The sequence below is a fragment of the Mastigoproctus giganteus genome, chromosome 14 (genome assembly GCF_048544385.1).
Source record: "Mastigoproctus giganteus isolate SK-2022 chromosome 14, ASM4854438v1, whole genome shotgun sequence".
Taxonomy (NCBI): Eukaryota; Metazoa; Arthropoda; class Arachnida; order Uropygi; family Thelyphonidae; genus Mastigoproctus; species Mastigoproctus giganteus.
The window spans coordinates 71,635,435-71,657,509 of record NC_143588.1 but is presented as its reverse complement, the minus strand read 5'-3'; the positions used below and the strand labels follow the sequence as shown (position 1 = coordinate 71,657,509).

General features: G+C 35.7%; 1 protein-coding gene across 1 annotated transcript in view; it reads right to left on the bottom strand.

Moving 5' to 3' along the window:
- Orc4 (origin recognition complex subunit 4) overlaps positions 1-22,075 on the bottom strand; it is a 181,814-nt gene that overhangs the window by 119,592 nt on the left and 40,147 nt on the right. Inside the window, exons 3-4 of the mRNA XM_090388705.1 lie at positions 16,634-16,709; positions 10,400-10,485 (exon numbers count right to left, since the gene is read on the bottom strand). Of these exons, the coding sequence (XP_090244831.1) occupies positions 10,400-10,485; positions 16,634-16,709 (162 nt within the window). The remainder of the gene's footprint in view (positions 1-10,399; positions 10,486-16,633; positions 16,710-22,075) is intronic.

The window sequence follows — 22,075 nt, the reverse complement described above, 5'->3', positions numbered from 1 at the left end:
TTTGGTGGTGACGGGCTCGAACCCTGGTCTAATCAAGAAGTGTGTGCTACGCACTGCTGCTCCTTCCCACCTGGCTATGGAGGCGCCTCGAGAGAGAGAAGGATGTCATGTGGTTGTTTACCATTAAGATTATTACTATATTTAATACCACTCTCATACCACGTGAAATCGATAATATAGTTTATTCAGCTTTTTGCCTAAACTACTAACATTAAGGTGATATTTCAGGTATCTTACTGATATCCATCATCACACCATGCTGTTGGGGGAACAAAAAATAGAAAGGGTTACAAATTTGAATATATTACAAATATAATTATCAATATTACGATTACAATTACCATTACAATTTTGCCAATAAGCAATTCTAAATTTGAATTATTGTTACAATAGAAGCCCGATATTAAATTAAGTTTTGATTTGATTTTTATTGGAGCATTAGCATCTAAGGCTATAATGCGTCAAGAACAATTAAATTAAGTAAATCTTAAGTAAACACAAAGAGATTAAATTCTTACCTGCTGACAAACTCCTCTTGCCGATACTCCCAGAAACCTGATGTGCATACAGGCAAGGAGTACTGCCAGCAGTTAATTTATAGGTGAGGGATTAATTCTAATAGCCAACAGAATTGTGCAGATTTTCTATTCTGGATCCAGGGTTATTGTGAAGTGAAAGCCTGAGGTAACCTTTGCTCTCATACTCTGGACATCAGGATTGGTGTGCAGGCTGGTTCTGGTGGTCTGTAAGGGGTTGTACGTGGGCTACTCCTCATGACAACTGGCCTATTTTCTTTCCTGGTATTTTTCATTTCTTCTACTATTTTCTTATCAAAAAGATGAAAATATTGCTGGTTGAACCAGATTCCCTGTTTTCTATTGATTGCTGAGGCTCCGAACATTTTCATGTAGAAGTCTTCTTTGAATTTCCTTCTGTTGTATTGCTTATCTGTAGAAAGGATTCTCAACACACTGGTTCAATGTGGTGACACTTGTAGATCCTATTTTATTCTATTTCATATAGATCCGATTGTATTCTTTCTTTAAATTTATCATTTTGGCTTATGACAGCTTGAATTTGGCAAATGAGACACCATCTCATTGACAATTTGGAGTTTTCTACATCTATAAAAAATTTCTTCCAGTCACCTCTTTTATACTTTAGTACTTTGTGTATACATATACATCCATATAAGCAGACTTTATTTATTTCCTTAAATCAGCATTTAGTTGTTAAACTTGTCAGGAAGGCCACTGAGCTTGCACGAGCTAGTATAGTTGCCTGATTTTAGTGCTTTTCGTTTTCAGATATTTCTACTAAGTTTTTCTGTAAAGTTTAACTTATAATTTAGTATGATTGGATTCATCATTGTTAGCTGAATAAGAGGATACATCACTCAAAAACTGGTCAAATATAAGTCAGGTAATATATTATCTGTATTTTAAGATGAAAATAGAGAGTTCTTTGAGCTGGGCTCCTTAATTATCAACAACAAGAACTTTCAGGATATATCACTGTTGGGATAAATCCCTTGGGATTCACCATGCGTAAATGCTATCTACGTAGGTAGACAACTAAGAAGTAAGCCAAGCGCTCCAAATAATCTTAAGACAATGCCGTAAGCAATAATGGTCAAACAATGTATCATCCCACAGGTGGCACAATAATCTCTTAATGACTTAGAACACTAAGTACTTGAAAGTTTAAGAGTGCACTAAAGGTAGAAGAGGAATTTCAGAACTATACAGAATTGCATACTAAGTTCATATTATGGATCGACAAGAAATTATTCCGGGTCAATTAAAATGTAAAATTTGTGGAGATAATAAAGAAACAATTATTAAATGCCTCAGGCTGATTTTTTTTTTTTTTTTTTGATTTGGTAGTTGTTGGCGCATCGGCTTCTGTGGCCATATTGCACCTCCCAAGGTTTTTGCAGTACTTTGATCCAAGCCCGAGGCGGGAATCGAACCCGCGACCTTTGGGTTGCCGGGCAGGTACTTTACCCACTCGGCTAGCCCGGTCGGCTGGCTGATTTGTAATTCTTGTACCAAAATAAACCTTACTAAATTGCCCAAAGCTAAAAGGCGGCTATTTATTTGCGATCAGTGTAAAGAAAATACGAAACAAACAACTTCCTGTAAAGCGCCAGATGGAGCTCGCATTCAAGAACCACAAAATAAACACTCTGAAAGTCTAACACAGTGGTTCTCAAACTTTTTTGGATCACTGCCCCCCCTAAAAAAAAGCCCTGGCAAGGGCTTTTTTTTAGCCCTGGCGAGGGATAAAAAATAAATATTTTATTTGAAATATTTAAAATAAAATATAAAGTGAAGCTAAATAACTGAAATTAATATTTGTCTGTTTGCCTCCAAAAACGTAAATGCAGCCCTGCATATATATGTGTGTGAATTATAAAGAAAACTATTTACTGCACTTTATTCCTTCTTCGTAAAAAATTACAACTACATAAATAAAGTCAGTTATAGTCACTTAAATTAAGTCATAAAAATTAAAGTTAATTACATAAATAAGTCATGATATTAATGGAAATAGTTAATTACATTTTAATATTTAATGCGATGGATGAGCTTGGTGGAGATTTATTAGCTTATCAATATTAGGTTTAACATCTGTAAGTAGAAGTCGTAAATCGCCACATTTAACAACATCCAGACAATTTCTTTGTTTTGTCAGCAATTGAGATAAAGGTAAAGTGCAGCCATTACCAACCCACTGCAGGATGGAAGCCTCCTCAACAATTCATGCTGAGAGAAATGGACCATAATCTGCCATGCTGGTCCAGTGCGGGTTGGCAGATCGACCGTATTCAGCAGTCAGGGGCTTGAATCCTGGTGTACTCAAAGAGCGTGTGCTACTGCACTCCCGCTCCTGATCGATACAGCACTAAAACTGGTTTCAACTAGATATGATGTTGGAAAAGAAATAAGTAATTTTTTTACAATTCCCCACAATGCAGGATAATGGTCAGGGATTTTCTTTTGTAACCAAAATTCCTGATATGAATTTTGAAATTTTGGCTTCAGTTTAACTTCATTTTGTAACTCAATCAATTCTTCTTCTACAAAACGTTCACCATCGTCATTATTTAAAAAAGGATTTATAACCCAATCTGGAATTTTCAAATTAAGGAGATCTTCGAACCTTTCCTGCATATCTCTGTGCAACATTTCTAGATAATTATAAAAAGTTAGTAGAGTTTCATCAGCTATTTTTTCTTTTCCCAACAGATTTGGAAATTGATACAATTCACGTCGTCCTACGTTGCGCATAAAAAGCTTTAATTTTGAAATAAATGCTGAAATTTGAGTTTTCGCCTTAATAAGAGTTACATCTTGTCCTTGTAAATGTAAGTTCATTGAGTTGAATCTAGTAAATAAATCTGCAAGATAAGCAATATCAGTTTTCATTTTCTTGAGGTCATTACTAAGGTCGTTGTTCCTATCTTCAAAAAACTCGACAACAGTATCAAAGAGTTCATAAAATCTGTTGAGACAGTTGCCTTTTGACAGCCACTGAACCTCGAAGTGAAGTAGCAATCGTTTAAAATCTTCACTGTTTTGATGACAAAACTTTTGAAATATATGATCATTCAAAGAATGTGCTTTAATTTTGTTTATAGCAGTAATAACAGTTTGTAGAGAATTGTGCAGTTGATCACCAAGTTTTTTTGCAACTAAATGCTGACAGTGAATGACACAATGAACAGTAATAATATTTGACACAGCATTTTTTAAATAAGTCATAAAACCCTTGTAACAGCCAATCATTTATGGTGCTGCATCTGCCCCCTTTCATGCCTAACGCCCTCGTGGATAATTCAAATGCCCCCCAGGGGCGATATCGCCCACTTTGAGACGCACTGGTCTAATGGATATCGATGTTGATACTCCTGAGAGTGACCACACATTAGAAATGGCTTCAAAAATAAATGAATCGCTGGATGATGATAATAATAATAATTTTACACAATTTCCTCTGTGAATAAAGTGCCTGCCTGGCAACCCAAAGGTAGCAGGTTCGATTCCTGCCTCAGGCTTGAATAAAAGTACCACAAAAACCTTGGGAGGTGCATTATGGCCACAAAAGCCTATGCGCCAACAACCACCAAAAAAAAAAAAACAATTTCCTCTGAGCACTTAAGATTACTCAGACGTAAAGTCCTATCCTGCCTCTGACAATCAGGAAATCAGTACACATTCTCTGAATAAAAGCAGGCAAACTGAAAGTTTAAGCAATGCTAATAGCAAGTATGGATTTCCAGAACACAAGAAAAGTTCCCGAACAACTCTCAGCAGCAATAGAAAGTATAACTTTGAATCTGAAGAACATTCAAGAAAATCTAGCAGTTTTTATTGACAAAAATCAAATACTTAGAGCGTAAAATACAGAAATTTCTCAAGAGCTATTTGCCCTCAAGCAATTCATCATGAATCTTCATTTATCAGAACATAAATATCACGATTCAGATGCAATCTCAACAGAAACCTGACAACTGGTCACTGATAGCAGTGTCACACTAGAGCCAAAGAGAATCCCAGTATCTACCTGTAGCAAACAGTTTCCAGTGATGATCTCATCAACAAGTAGACACATACTGCAGTTGAAGAATGTTTTGCACCTTCGAACAGGAAAAAAATCGCTAAGCATCCACGACAGTACAAGTGTTTCTTCTCAGAGCAGCATAGCAACGCATAATAACTCCTCATCTGAAATTCATACAGTAAAAATGATAACAGAGGATACATTGAAAAAGGATACTCAAAAGATAAGGGGTGTAACACTTGCTGGTACTAAATCAGTGGATACAGTCAATGAGGTTGTCAGCTGCAGCCTAAATCCGCCAAAACAAAAACAATCGTTTTGGCAGTCTTATGCTGCCATTACCGCTATCAGCCCAACTGGCGTCAGACCCAAGGGAAAAGACAACCAAAATGGCATCCGTGAAGAAAGCGAATCTCTTAATCCTGGCGCTGTCTTATTTCACTCCATCTATAACAAACATCAATCAAAATGGTATCACAAGACATCATCCGAAACCCAAACAACGAACAACTTGCCCAGCATATAACTACAATATAATGGCTGTACAGACTAGGGACCAAATCTTTGTGCCAAGATTAAATCCAAAAACCACTATACAGACAATCACAGAAATGTATTGGAAGGAATACTCCATCAAAGTAGATGTTAGAAAACTATGTACGAGGCATGCATCTTATGCCTCTTTCATTGTGTACCACCACATACAACTGTAGAAATTTCCTGATTATCTCCTTCAGAATAGAATCTCTGTTGAACTCTACTTTGCTGAAGAATTAATTTATTTTAAATTATTATTTTTTTGTATGTATGTGTTAGTTGTATATAGAGATATATACAAATTGTATATAGGAGGGCACTCTGGTCGCGGAAAAGAACAGTCAGTGGATTTTTGGCTGCTGTAAAGGGATAAGTATTTTTAATTTTTACCATATTCTTTGTTAATTAGCATAGTACATTGTGTTTTACAGAGATATTAAATAGGTTTAGTAGAGTTCATTAGCTTCTTATTTTGAATTTAACCAGCGATTTTTGGAAGTTAAGACTCCCGGTGTTGGCACCAATATTGTTGAACTAGCCACCATATTGTAGTCGATAAAAAATAGAGTAACGTATACATATCTTGAACTGATAGCGTAAAGTATAAAGTAAAACTAGATAGCGTAATACGAAGCACTGTATTAAGAATCTGTTAGCTTATTATAGTATTATCAATTAATCAAAAATATTATTAATCTTATTAAATTTTATTGTTAATTAAATTGCATTTAAACGGAAATCATGACCCAGACTAGAGCTGCGAAGCAGAGATCACAGACTAGGGAGAGTGCTGTGACTCAGGGGAGAAATGAAGGGGACGATTCTCCAACACATCACAGTCTCAAAAAATGTGCGAAATGCAAAATGTTTGCCAACCTTTCTAAAACAGGACATGATCTAGCCAAGGAGGATGTCCTTGTGTGTGCTAGGTGTCTAGAGTGTCAAGAAATTAGGTGCCAATTCAGTGTTCTGATGGGCATCTATGAGAGATTGAGGTGTAGGGTAAATGCCCCCGAAGAAATTAATATGAGGGGACCCATCAAGCTCTCAGCTGCCCAGCTCAACTGTAGAGCTCACTCCTGTGAATCAGGCAACACAGATGCAATCTCCAAGGCAGAATGTGCTGGTCCCAAAGGAACTAGTTATTGTTGGTGATTCTACTGTCAGGGAGACGGGGAATATACTATGCAAGAAGGATAGGTGGAACAAGACTAGGATATGTCTGCCAGGGGCAAAAGTTGATGACGTAGAGCAGACATCATCTTTATAGGGCACAAAAGATGATATTGTTGTACATGGAACTAATGACATTAAGAGTAAGAGATCTGCAGATTTACTCAACAAGTAGAGATCAATGTTGAAAAAAAGTTAGGAGTTAGGGTTCAATGTGACAGTGTCTGCAATTCTGCCCAGACATGATATAAGGGAGTATATGCTGACAGCCTCATCAATCAATTTGGCCCTGGAGAGATTGTGCAAGGCACAAGGAGTAGAATTAATTTCAACCAGGTCTGTGCTTGTTGACAGGAGAGACTGCTTCTACAGGGATGGGGTACACTTAAATAGAAAGGTTGCAAGAATATTTGCTGATGCTATCAAGGCAGTGTTAGGTAGATCAAATAACTGCAAGCTTGGTGAGATACACAAATTAAAAGGTTAATGGCGGCCGTAGGAAGAGGCAAAAGTGATTCCTGCACTGCTTCTATTAGAATGAGCAGCAACCTGGAAAGCAAGGTAATGGAGATTTCCAGGACTGCTGAGAATCATAGTGGAACCAGTAAATACATGGGCTGTGTTAGGGTAACTAACAGTAGGAACAGGTGCATGTATACTTGCATGTACACCAATACTAGAAGTATAGTTAATAACTTTGGTGAGCTTGAAGTGCTAGTAAAGACATCAAAGGCAGATATTGTTGGGATATCAGAGACGTGGTGTCACACAGATATAAGTAGTGCAGAATTGGAATTTGGGGAGCACAATGTGTACAGAAAGGATAGACAGAACAGGAAGGGAGTTATGCTGTTAGTTAAAAAACACATAAAACCTAAGGAATTGCATCCAATTGATGTTGGTGGACAATGCAATGTTGAGTCTGTTTATGTGACATAACTACTGGGAAAGGAAAAATGAGAGTAGTTGTGTGTTATAGGCCTAATGAATCTGAAGAGTATAATGAGCAATTGTGCAGAGAAATAGAGTGGGCCAGTAAATCAGAATGTCTTATAATGGGGGATTTTAACTTTCCAGATAATGACTGGAACTTGTGGATTGGTCACTCGCACACTAGCAAAAATTTGTGGATTTATTGGACGACTTTTTTCTATAGCAACATGTTCGAGAGGCAACCAGAGGGAATAATACTCTTGATCTGATTATCAGCAGTGATTATTCATGCATTAAGAATTTGCAGATAAAAGAACCACTGTGTGACAGTGATCACAATATACTGATGTGGGAATTACTTAAAGATGTAACTACCATCAAGGCTAAAGGGAAGGGCTTTTGCTTTCGTAAAGGTGGCTACAGGGATCTCAGATAGTTTTTAAATTCTGTACAGTGCGATCAATTGATGATGTTACTAACGTTGAATTCTAAATGAGAAGCTTTCAGGTACTTAATTTTGGGGGCTACTAGGCTTTTCATTCCAACTAAGAAATCCTGTTCAAGGTTTAGGCCTAAATGGATGTCAAATGAATTAACGAGGCTCATGGCAGAGAAGAAAAATGTATGGGATGCATATAAAATATCAGGTGACACAGAAGCCTATAGCAGGTATAAACCAGTCAGTAATCCAAGTCACAAAGGAGATTAGGCAGGCGAAGGCAGATTACAAGAAATCTTTGGCAAAGGATGCAAAGAAAAACAGCAAAGAGTTCTTTACTTATGTAAACTCTAGAAGGAAAGGGATGAATCAGATTGGACCACTTAACATAGATCGGTTGACTGCTGATGATCATGCTCAGGTAGCTGATAAACTGAATGAGTATTATTCAAAAATTAGGAGTTATTCAATGAGGGGAGTGCCAGAAGTTTATCAAACTTTAACAGGGAGCTAAAGTGATTTTGTAATAAATGAGAGCAAAGTGGAGGAGAAATTGTTGAAGTTAAACATAAAAAAGGAACCTGGGGTGGATGGGATCTATCCAGTTATATTAAAGGAGGTAGCAAAGGAAGTAAGCAAACCCTTAGCCATAATTATGAGAGCTTCCTTGGACTCAGGGAAGGTCTTATGGACTGGAGGTGTGCAAATGTACCACTAATTAACAAAGGGATGGGGGGTCAAAAGATGACACAAGGAACTACAAACCTGTTAGTTTAACTTGTTTTTTTTTTTGATTTGGTAGTTGTTGGCGCATCGGCTTCTGTGGCCATATTGCACCTCCCAAGGTTTTTGCAGTACTTTGATCCAAGCCCGAGGCGGGAATCGAACCCGCGACCTTTGGGTTGCCGGGCAGGTACTTTACCCACTCGGCTAGCCCGGTCGGCTGTTTAACTTGTATTGCAGGAAAAATAATGGAATCACGGGTTAAAGAAGCACTGCAGGATCATCTAGACAATATTGCAGTAATAGTTAAGACAGCATGGGTTTGTTAAAGGGAGATCTTGTCTGACCAATTTGATTGGATACTACGATGTGGTAACAAAGGAACTGAATGCCAATAATTTTGATATCATATACTTGGATTTCAGGAAACCTTTTGACACTGTTGCACATGGAAGACTGCTGTACAAACTGGAGAGGTATGGCATTAAGGGTAAGTTGCCACAATCGATAAAGGGATGGTTGAGTGGAAGACAACAGAGAGTGGTAATCAATGGACACTGCTCTTCGTGGGCAAATGTTATTAGTGGAGTTCCCCATTGTACGGTGTTGCACCCATTGTTGTTTTGTATATTTATCAATGATACTGATGAAGGTATATCAGGTTTAATGTCTAAGTTTGCAGATGATACAAAGGTTGACAGGGTTGTTAACGACAGTAAAGAAAGTATGCTAATCCAACTGGATCTAGATAAGTTGGGCAAATGGGCTGAGAAGTGGCAACTGAAGTTTAACATTGACAAATGCAAAGTACTGCATATGGGTAACAATAACCCAAGAGAAACACACCAACTGTGTTGTACTACACTCAGGGAAGTGGAAAGAGAAAAATACCTGGAGGTAATTGTGCAGTCAAATATGAAGTTTGCTGAGCAGTGCAGACGTATGCCAGGGCAGGTGATGGAGTCTTGTCAATGATATATAGGAGTTTTGTTAGCAGGGACAGGGAGGTGATTATCCCATTATACAAGGCAATGGTCAGGCCATACTTAGAGTACTGGGTACAGGTCTGGAGGCCTCATTTTAGGAAGGATGTAGAGTTACTAGAATGAGTACAAAGAAGGGCAACAAGATTGGTGAGGGGAACAAAGGGGTGCTCTTACCAAGAAAGGCTTAAATTCTGCAAATTGCAGGGCCTAGATAGTAGGCACCTGCAATGTGATCTGACTGAGGTATATAAGGCTTTGAATGGGTTGTGCAAGCTGAATGCTGATGGGATTCTTCCTCTTGCTCAGATTAAGAACCTGAGGGGACACAGTTTCAAATTGAGGAAAGACCATTGTTGAATAGATGTGCAAAAATTTGCCTTTAGCCAGCGGGTAGTTGATTGGTGGAAGACTTCCATCTTTTCTTATGGAAGTTGATAGCCTAAATAAATTTAAGGCTGATCTGGACAGGCATTTGGAATGAATGGAGGGAGTGAAATGGGAGGGTTTTTTGTTTTTTTTTTTTTTGGCTGATGCTGCATAAGATTGCTTTCTTGCATTGTTAATTGCTAATATTACGATACATATGCATTTATATGTCTCTACCTTTTGCTTGTGTCACTGCATATATATGTGCTTTATTTGTTCGTATTGGATGTTATTTGTAGTATTATTGTATAGAAACTAATGTTTATATATGCATAATTTATGTATGACTCGTATGTTTGCTGTCTAAGTTATAATGTACAAATATATATAGGCACCCTGAACAGCCTTCAGCTATTCAGGGGTGAAGCATATGCAATAAATTGAATAATAATAATAATCATATAGAGACATACCACTTTGATTGACATTTCCAGTGTCATTTCTCCATTTTGACATCAGCAAGGATACTACATAAATACTGCATATACATGCTTAAAAAAAAGTGTTGGTGATAGAATGAATGAAACAAAAAAATGGAACTGAATAGTTCACAGAAGATGGTTAATTTAACAAAGGAAATTATGTTAAATAAGCTAAATTATTTAAATATACTTACGAAAACTTTATCTCCAACAACATTTTCCATCTGTAACTGTCGTGTAATATCTTTAATTGCAATGCAGTCATCAGTGTGTACTAATCCTGTAAAAAAGAAGAAAGATAATTTAATAATGAATCAATTTTGCATACACAAACATTAAATTAAGGTAATCCTTTGGTTCCTAGGAATATTGGTTTAATATTATTAAATTTTTGCATTAGTCAACTATGATTGAAAACATAATTCTAATTAGTGTTTGAAAGAAATGAATTTGTTACTAATGTAATACAGTGGATTCCGGTTATTTGGGCCACTGGTTAATCGGGGCAGCCATTTATTTGGGGCAAATCTTAAAAAACAGAAACCAATCGAGAAAATAGCCAGGGTTTGCTTCGCTTAATTAGGACAGCATGCCATTTAATCGGGGCAGGAGACTGCAGCACTGGAGATTACTCTACGATTGTCTCTGACGGTACCACGTGGTTCGGTCGAAATTCTGGAGGTCATAACCATAAAACAATAAAAACAATTAGCAAATCACCTGTTTATTGGGCTTTTCTGTTAGTGAAATCTATCATAAACGGACAGTAAACTCGATCTTATTCAATTTGCGATAATACCAACAGCTGGAATTCTGTGGGTTATTATGGTAAAATGTGTTTACACTTCTATGGAATCTTCAATCATATAAAAAAAATTATTTTCAGAATCTTCTCTTCATTCCTATTTTTAAAGCTTTGTAACTCGTTACTCCGTTCTCACTTGCACGTATTATGTTACTTGCAATTTGTGTGTGCCGTGTTCTTTGTTATTGATTACTTATCTTTTTACTGTTTTAAATTTTAATCCCCGCCCACAAATGTCAGTGAACAGAAATGTCAACTAGTTTGTATGTACATATTACAGTACGTATTAATTATTCCGATTATCACGTATATTCTTCCGATTTTCACATATCATTTAATTTTTTAATTGGTAAGTAAAGTAATAAAGGGTAAATTTGTGCTTAATATATCTTTGCTTTTATAGCCTGTGGATAATATTCCTCCTATTTTCTCTAATTAGAATCGCTGTTTAATAGAATTAAAATTCAATTCACAAACGTGATCACAATGACCGGTGCTTACTACACATCGTATAGTGAACGGTACTTTACTATGATGAGTTCGTCATAACGTGATTTGATTGTACAGTGAACCAATTGTAAAGGGGGGGGTTACATTGTATTTTTAACTATTTACGTGACACTTTGGATAATTGGGACAGCCGCTTAATCGGGCCAAAATGCACTAGTCCCGATGTGTCCCAAATAACCGGAATGGACTATATTTCCAAATCACATATTCATGATATCATATATTATATTCATGTAAGAAATGGCATTAAGTTATATACTTACTTGTATAATAATTAATACTGTAACACATTTCATTTATTCCAAATGAACAAACAATCAAAAAATTGTTACTAAGGTGATATTTTGAGGTCACTTATGTATGAGTGTGTACCACGTTTGGGTTGAAGACTGTGAAGACAGAAAATACTTGTTGATATTAAACTTGAATTTCTGCAAGATATGATTTTTGGGAAATACATGTGAATGAAGGTTACTCCAGAAACAGAAGTAGAAAGTAAAAGGATGGAAGAGAAAAAATTAGTTCTATGAATATGGAGTGAGACAGTCTGTTACTAATGTGTTTGGATGGTCACTATATGCAGCAAGTGTTCTGATTGGTTTGGAAGAGAGTGCAGGAATTACAGATGCCAATTCAAAAGAACAGTGCCCATGAAAGTATTTATGGAAATGACATGCAGCAGAAACTGAAATTATAATTCAGTAATTTCAGGCCGCCACATGCCAATTCAGTCACAATTTATAATTAGCATTGCACAATAATTAAAATTAATCATAAAATTTATAAAAAAAAACACATACCTAAGTTTGAGTGCTTAAGAAAACAGGTTTTTCTGCTAATTCAACTTGAACTGAGGATCTCAGAAAGAAATGAAAACACTTCAGTTTTCATTACTTGGTACTTCAAACAATAAACTGGATGAAACAAAAAAATAAATAAACAGAAACAAATAATTTCATTCCATGTTTCTGCTACTTAGAGTAATCAGGAAAAGTGCTGAAAGTTATAGCTGGTTGCTCAGTTTGCTTGAATACAGCAAAGACATTAATAACACCGAGATGAAATCATCTCAATGCCATAAGGTGTCACCTCATTAAGCCAATACATGCAGTAATGATAGCCTCACCTGATATCCAGATTATAAAAAATAATCCCTTAAACTCTTTTCCACCAAACCACCTGGTAACAAGATTAAGTAACCACTGTGTGTGTGTTGTTATTTGGTTTTTAGGAGCATTAGCAACTAAGGCCCTATTGCTCCGAAGATATGCATGCGATGATCATTCCCTGACCTTTCCGCATCCTTCAAATTAGTAATTAAAATTCTTCAAGTTAGTAATTTTGATTTACTAAAACTTTAATTCTCCTAAAAATTTTAAGATTTCAATAATAATAACCCTTAGTTACTGTCTCTGTGGTCACTGAAGAAGTAAGAAAATACCACAAAACCCCATTACGTAAAAAGGTAAACTGCAGCCATTATCAACCCACTGCAGGATATAAGTCTCCTCAACAATTCATGTTGAGGAAAATGGACCATAATCTGCCACGCTGGTCCAGTGCAGGTTGGCAGATCAACCGTATTCGGCAGTCAGGGGCTTGAACCCAGGTCTACTCAAGGAGCGTGTTCTACTGCACTCCCGCTCCTAACCACTCAGCTATGTGACCCCATTATGTATGTATTTCCAATTCAGAAATAAACATAATTAATAATACCAATGTAGGGCTTTAGTGCTTTATTATCATCAAACAAGTCTGTTTTATTGTACAAACAAGAAAAATGAATGATTATGTTAAGCCTATTCTTGATAATTATACACGTATGCAATTCAAATGCACATGTTGAAAAACAAGAATTTAAAATTAGTGGCATACCTCACACCCATTACCAAAGCATGCTGGTTTTATATTTTATGGCAGTTCTTCCAATTGTTACCCTCTAGTTTCTTCCATTGAAGAGTACTTTGGCAGTCACCCGATTGCTGAAAGACATGGGTTTTTCAATTTACATTTCGCTTGCTGCCAGTGAGCAAAATGCAAATTGATAAAACTGGTCTGGAAGCCTCATTTTAGGAAGGATGTAGATTGTCAAAACAAGTGCAGAGAAGTGCAATGAGATTAGTAAGAGGATAAAAACAGTGCCCTTACCAGGAAAGGCTTCAATTCTGCAAACTGAAGCATTCGGAGACTAGGCACCCACAAGGAGATGTAATTGAGATTTTAAGGCTTTGAATGGATTCAATGCTGATTGAATCCTTCCTCTTGCTCAGACTACACATACAATGGGACAAACTCAAATTGAGGAAAGTTGGTTGCAGGACAGATGTGCAGAAATTTGTCTTAAGCCAATGGATTGTTTAATGTTGGAACAAACTCCCATTTGGTGTTGTAGAGGTGGTTAGTTTGAATAAATTCAAGGAATAGACAAACTGTTAGAGAGGATGGACAGGTGATATGGGAAGTTTTGTGGATTTTTTTTTTTTTTTTTGCTGATACTGTATATGTTTGCTTTCTTGCATCATTTGCCACTACTAATACTAACACCCAAATAAGGGGAGCAATAAAAAAAACGGGTCTAAAGCAATGCAGAGGGGGTTTTATTTTTTTTTAATAAATTTTTTAATGTTTTTAATAAAAAAAATTGATTTTTCAATTGAGTTTGTGGCATCAAAAAGTGAACAATTCTGAATTATTTCTTACCAATTTTTAATGATGATAATCAGAGTAAGTAACTCTTTCTGAGTATGTGTATGATCCCCAAAAAACACTGGTACAACTGCTTAAGGGTTAATGAAAATGTTTAGAGAAAGTGCTCTCCATGAACAGTTTTATGTAGTTGAAAACACTTGAGCAGACGACTACACAACTGTTAACAAAGCTCTACTGTAATATACTGAAATCCTTCAATTATAAATTACTTCAATGTAGAAACATTCTTAAGTTTATTTGCATAGATCTTCTTTAATCAATCTCACAAGTCATATTTAAGTCAAGCCAATCCTGTGACTTCAGAGACTGCATGACCAATCCAGTTGTGTACCAAAAAAAAAAAAAAAAATCCCCCTGCAGGAATATAATAATTATATACCGAGTGGTTATAAAATAAGTTTCCCTATTCAGGAGACCCTAGTGTCAAAACAGTTAGAGATAGCGCTGTGAAAATTGGGGGGAGGGGGAGGGGTATGTCATTTAGGGTATGGGGAAGCGATTGGTAGAAGAAAAAAAATTAGTTCAAATTTCAGCCACCAGGGAGTAAACATGAGATGGAATACTTAACTTAGGATTAGATTTTAATATCAGAACTTAGAAATTTACAGATATTGTTCTATGTGCTTTCCTTCACTTGGGATGACATTCTGAAAATGGAGGACTGCATGCGACAGTTTCATGTAGCATCTCATTGGGGATGTTGGCTACATGCTGTTTAGGGCTTGCTTTCAAATCGACAAGCATCTATATGCCGCCACTGTAAACTCTGTCTTGCAGGTATCCCCATAGCCAGAAATCACAGGGATTGAGGTCTGTGATCGGGCTGGCTAGAACTGTGGAAAGTCTCTAGAAATGATGTGATCATTTCCAAATGTTGAACTCAGCATTTCCTTCACTTGTTGACCAACGTGGGGAGGGGCACCACCTTGAATGAACACTACGGTCTCCAAGCATTGCTTTTCTTGCAGAGCAGGAATAATGTGATCTCATAGAAGAGTGTAGCACTGTACACTAGTTACCATACACCTTATGGGACCATAAGGTGTAGATTCTTCAAAGAAAAATGGTTCGATTATAAACTCTGTTGTGAATCCACACCATACTATAACATATGGACTTTGTAGTGGTCTTTCATGCACAACAGAAGGATGAGAAATTACCCATATTCAGCAGTTTTGTGCATTTACGGTCCCATGAAGAGTGAAATGTGCCTCATCACACAAGATCATTCGAGCCCACGTATCATCAAGTTCCATACAAGCCAGAAATCGTAGAGTAAAGTCTATTTGTTGTTGCTGATCAGAAGACTTTAGTTCTTGCACTACGTGAATCTTGTACGGGAACCAGTGTAAAATTATTTGAAGCACTTTACGTGCAGTAGACCAAGGAAGATTTAAGTCTCTTGACACACCTGTGGCACTAATGACTGGTAGTGTTTCGCATTTTGACCTGGAGGACATTGCAACTACCACTTCATCCACTACCTCGGTTCTGATACATGGTCGTCCCCTGCCTGGAATTACACCTAACTCCCAGGTCGCTTCAAATTTATTTATTAGTTTTCAAAGCCCCACTGACATCAAAAGTCCTTTACACAAACCTTTAAGTTTCCAGTATTCACGCAGTGCTACATTAAAGTTACTATTATTCTGGTAGAACAGTTTTACTAAAAGAGCACATTCCTTTTTTATAAGAGCCATAATGGTTATTGTGAGAGAGAGAGAGAGAGAGAGAGAGATAATCTTTATTGCCCTTCACAGCCATAAAGCCAGGGGTTTACAGCCTCCTGATACTTCCAGGATATTCGAACAATTATTTACAAAAAAAAGATAATTATAATAATTGATATTGTTATAATATCAATAATTATAATTGATGGTAGCATTGGCCTTTCTGCTTTTATCTAACAGGATGTCATTTGTGTAAGCAGTGTGTCTTGAAGTAAATGAAAACCTTTACACGTGTAGAATCAGTTTTCCCCTGGTGACAGAAATTTGAACTTTTTTTTTTTTTTTTCTCTACATACCGCTTCCCCATACCCTAAATGACATACCCACTGATTTTCATAGTGCTAACTCTTAACCATTTTGACACTAGGGTCTCCTGAATAGGGAAACTTATTTTATAACCACCTGGTATACAATTCTAAATTATTTCACGACATCTAAAATAAAATTTGTCTTCTATTTTATCCGATTATGACTCAATAAAAACAGTAACAATCAATGTTGTAACTTTCTTATTCAGATAGTCATTAAGCATCCTGTTTAAATCAAATTTTATTTTTTGGCAATATCAGCACTACTTATTAGAAAAGAGATAATAATAACAAACAAAAAAACATAATAGAATTAAGAATATATAAAATAAGTTTATTTTGAAGCAAATGGAAGTTTATATTTACCATTCAACTCAACAAGCAATGCATTTTCTTTAATTTCTGACAATGTAAATAATTCTGCTTTTACACTTCCTAAGAGCTTGAAAAGTAAAATGAAACACAGTAAACCAAAAATGATAGATAAAAAGAAAAAGTAAACTAAAAATGATAAATTATATTTAATCATTTTATAATTTCATGACTAATATTGGCAAAATTCAAAGAAAATATCGTAATCATCACAACCTTCACTTTAGTATATTTAAAGTACAGTTTATATTTTTTAATAAAAATAAGCAATATACACTGTTTGGTTCTGAATATAGATATGCAATTGCATATCTGCTGTAATTAACTCTCAAGTAAGTAATGCAAAGGACGAAAAAAAAAACAACACACAAGCAGGTGCTTGATATACTCTCTCTGTACACTGCTCAGTTTTTTGTTAGAACAAAAGATAGAGATATCTTTTTAATTTAGCACTGCAATATGTATGATTAATATTTTTAACTGTGCAATGCTAAAAATTACAAAAATTTATTTATATTTCAACAATAACAACAGAGTGCCAATGATGACAGCCATTTTAACTTTGTCAGTTTGAAAAGTTTTACTTGAGCAGTCACTTTTTGAAATAAAATTTGCAAGGATGGGAACAAACAGGGTGAGTGCTGAAATACATTCATGTAACCCGAGTATAAAATTAAACTAGACTATAGGAACACTGTCTGCATTTGTAGTAACTTCCTTGGCATTGACTTGAGCTGATTAAATTTTATTGTCTCATGGTACCTTCAAAGGGATCTCCAGTACTGCCTTTGTCATCAATCAAAGACACATGTTCCAAACCTCCATTCCATGAACGGCCCTAAGTATTGCATTTTGTGAGGGAGTAAGCATAAAAATGGGATGAATGATATAGCAAAGAACATAATTTTTTTAACATAACTATTGCCAATAAAAACACTTTTTTTAAGTTCTTGTTGACCAGCAAAAAAAAAAAAAAAAAACCAACAGAAAATATTCAACATCAGAATTATAGATGATTAACTTGGTACAAAAACTGACTCCAATAAATAATATGAAGGTCTTTGAGATAACAGAAGATGACAAAAAGCAGTATGTACTGGAATTTAAGAATGAGTTTGGGTTTCTGCAAACCTTTCAGGACCAATGAGAAATACAATAACTTTCTGAAGTGATAAAGCCCAAGACACTTACAGAAAAAAAGAAATTCAAAGAAGAAAAAAATTAGTCAAGAAACATTTATCATGATGAACTGAAGATGACAAATGAAGATCAAGGTAAACACTGATAAGGACCAAATTGAGTATACTGAGTTACGCAAAGCCATTAGAAAGAGACCCGGAGAGGACATAAGAAGATTTAACAAGAAAAGTAGAACAAGCATTAAGGGAAACAAAGGACTTAAATCAGCAGTCATGAGCAGTAGTAATATGCAAAGACAAATGAAAATAAATCTGAAGAATAGTGATGGTATACTTATAAACAGCAGACTACTATAAAGTATTATATAAGGAGCAAGGGAATGATGCCAGCAGTAGGGAAGATGGATCACAAATTAGCAACACATGACATACCCAATATCTTTCCTGATGAGGCAGAGGATGCATTTAAGAAAATGAAGAATCAAAAATCCCCAGGTAAAGATGAAGTTACTGTAGAGTTGTTAAAATCAGGATGAAGAGACACGGCACAAAAAATGGCAAGACTCTTCACAAAATACATTAGGAAAGGCATGATGCCTAAGGAGCGGAATAATGCAATCATAATTTTGCTGAATAAGAAAAGAGATAAATCAGAAATTGGAAATTATAGACCAATTAGCTTGATGTCCCACATCTTCAAGTTGTTCACAAGGGTCATTACTAACAGATTAGAAAGAATACTTGATGAGAATCAAGCAAAAGAGCAAGCTGGCTTGCTCTTTTGCCATTATGCCTGGTATTTGTGAATTATGAAAAGGAATTTGACTTTGTTTCAGGCACTGGAAAGACAAGGCATAGACGTCCCATTCATTAGGATTTTGAAGAAAATATATGAGAACGCTACCTCCTTTATTAGACTAGACAAAGACAGTAGCAAATTTAAAATTGAGAAAGGTGTTCGATAAGGAGACACAACATCTCCAAAGTTGTTTACTGCTGCCCTTGAAGAGGCTTTCAGAAGATTGGACTGGTCGCAGAAAGGAGTCAATGTGAATGGAGAATACCGAAACCATTTACGATTTGCAGATGATATTGTTATCATAAGCCACAAGGCCAATGAATTAGAGGAAAATCTTAATCAATTATGCAGAGTTAGTAAGGATTTCAAACTAAAGATGAATATGGTTAAAAAAAAAGTAATGATAAACAAGTCTGCCACAAGAAGGGATATAATCATCGAAGATAATTATATCCCTTCCTGTGGCAGACTTGTTTATCATTACTTGGACTAACTGAAAAGGTGGATTCATATACTTATCTTGGACAAGTCATTAGTTGTAATGATGATAAATGGCTGGAAGTCAAGAGAAAAATAAAATTTGGATAGCATTCAGGAAATATAGTCACATACCAAGCAGCAATATACCAACCTGTCTGAAACGTAAAATAATGAACCAATGTATACTCCCCACCATGACTTATGGAAGTGAAATTTAGGCAGTCACCAAAAGAATGGAAGAGAAGTTGAAAACTACACAGAGAAGAATGGAACAAATTACATTAGGAATCAGACTGTCGAGAAACACATGGATTAGGCAGCAAACTCAAGTAAAGGACATTATTATCAAACCTAAAGAACTGAAACGGACTTGGGCAGGATACATAACTTGAAGAAATGACGACATGTGGACTAAGAAAATAACAGAATGGTACCCAAGAGGAGCTAAAAGAAAACCAGGAAGACAACAACGGAGATGGACAGATGAAATTAAAGAGTTCATGGGCAGTAAATGGATGGCCATTGCAAAAAACAAAAGGAACTGGAAAGTTGCTGGAGAGGCCTTCATTCTGCAGTGGATTGAAAATGGCTGATGATGATGACTTGGTACCTACTTACATACTACTTTTATGTAGTCTGACCACCTTTCAGCAATTCCCTTTTGCAATTTTTAAATTATCTTTATCTAATATTTATCCCTAATACACTATCAAGAACTTTATCTTTAATATACTATCAAGTTGATGTATGATGAGGACAGCAGTTCAGTTGCTGAAGTAGTAGTGCAGAAAATACCAAAATGTCTGAAAATTATCTGCATTCCTTTAAGAAATTTCACACTACACAGGCTAAAAGACAAATTTCACACTATACATGTTCAAATAGTTAAAAAGAATTTAAATTTATAATCTGAAAAGTATATTTTAATTTTCTCAGTTTATTCTCTGGGCTTCTTTTAGCTTATTTAGCTAATGTAATAAAAATTCTGCAATCTTTAAGATATCAGGTTAGCTCTGAGAATTCCTGCTCCTGAAGAAACAGTGCCTACTGGCACTTGAGTGGTACATGTTTAATGGTAAGCATGATGTTCAATCTGTTAGAGCATGACTGATACACAGGTAAACCTCATTACCATAAAGTAACATCCAATTACAATGAATATAAAAATCAACTTTTTTATTTTTTTATTTTTTAAAGAAGAATGTGTAGCTTTAGTTCAAGATTTGAAGGATTTTTATGCTTAATATAAAGGTCATCCAAAAGTTATCTACTTCAATAATAAAGAAACAGCCTAATTTCTTTTTTTAATTTTTGTTTGTTGTAATTTATTTTCTGTATTTATTATTGATACTGATGAAGGTATATCAGGCAATGTCCACAGACGATACAGAGGTTGGCAGGGTGGTTAATAACAGTAATGAAGGTATGCTGCTGCAACAAATTCTAGAAAAATTGGGCAGATGGGCTGAAAAATGGCAATTGAAGTTTAACACTGACAAATGCAAGGTACTGCATAAGGACAACAGTAATCCCAAAGAAGTGTACCAACTATGTGTACTATACTCAGGGTAGTGTAAAATGAAAAGGACATGAGGGTAATTGTGCAGTCATATATGCAGTTCTCTAAGCAGTGCAGACAGACTGGCAAGACAGCTCATGGGGTTTTGTCAGTAGTATACAGGAATTTTTCCAGCAGGGATAAGGAGGTAATTACCCCCATTGTATATGGCAATGGTCAGGCCATGTCATGAGTACTGCATACAGGGATGCAAGTCTCATTTTAGGAAAGATACAGAGCGCTGGAATGTGTACAGAGAAGGGTAACAAGACTGGTGAGGGAAATGTTTCAGTTCTGCAAACCGCAGCACCTAGAGACTAGGCACCTGTGAGATGATCCAATTGAGGTGTTTAAGGCTTTGAATGGCCTGAGAAAACTCAATGCTGATGGGATTCTTCCTTTTTCTCAGACTATGCACGAGGGGACAAACTCAAATTGAAGGATTATCACAGAATAGAATGTGTGGAGATTTGCCTTCAGTCAATGGGTGGTTGATTGCTGTAACACGCTTCATCTGTTGTTGTGGAAGTGGAGTTCAAATAATTCAAGGAAGAAATAGACAAACTATTGTAGGAGATAGATAGGTGATATGGGAATTTTTTTTTCCTTGGATGATGCTATATAAGCTTGCTTTCTTGCATTATTTCCTACTACCAATACTAAGTGCAAATAATCTATGTAGTATTTAAAATTTACATGTGTAGTTCAATTTTCTTATTCTTTGAGTTTTATGCATGTTTAATTTATTTAAGATAAATAAATAAATATTTTGTTGATTTAACCTGAAATATTTATTTAGATTGCATCTCTGATCAGAGAAACATCTCTGGAACACCCTCAAGTTATTTTAATTATGAACATGGCAAAAAGGCAGAAGGGGATGACGAATGATTTATAAATCAGTACTACAAACTATCAGTTTATTCAGTTATGTAATGAAACCATACTTTTTTTATATGTATATATTTTTAAGTGTAGCTAATGAGTTTGATGTCATATACAATTTATTATCAATTTTAAAGTCAATATTTATATATAATACGGTGCAAATTACTACTTCTGTATGTCACAAAAGTATAGTAGAACTTATCTGAACAAATAATTGGTTTTTAAAATAACTTTGAGCAATATTTATTTGAACAAAATGATTCGGGTTCATCCTAGAATTTCTTTTCATGGGATTTTACCATATAAAATTATTTGATTACTGTATATTCCAATGTATATCCCATCCTTTTCCCTCTTTTTGGGTGTGTTCACACACATATATACACACTCAGTGATCAATGAATTGTAACCAACTACTTAATACTATATTGGGCTACGATTTGCATAACAGCTGCAATTTGCCTAGGCATTAACTGCACTAGATGTCTGAAGACATTCATAGGGATCTGCAGCAACGGTACCTACAAGGATTTTCACAGTGTCAGAATATATGACAGTGGTGTGTCCATATG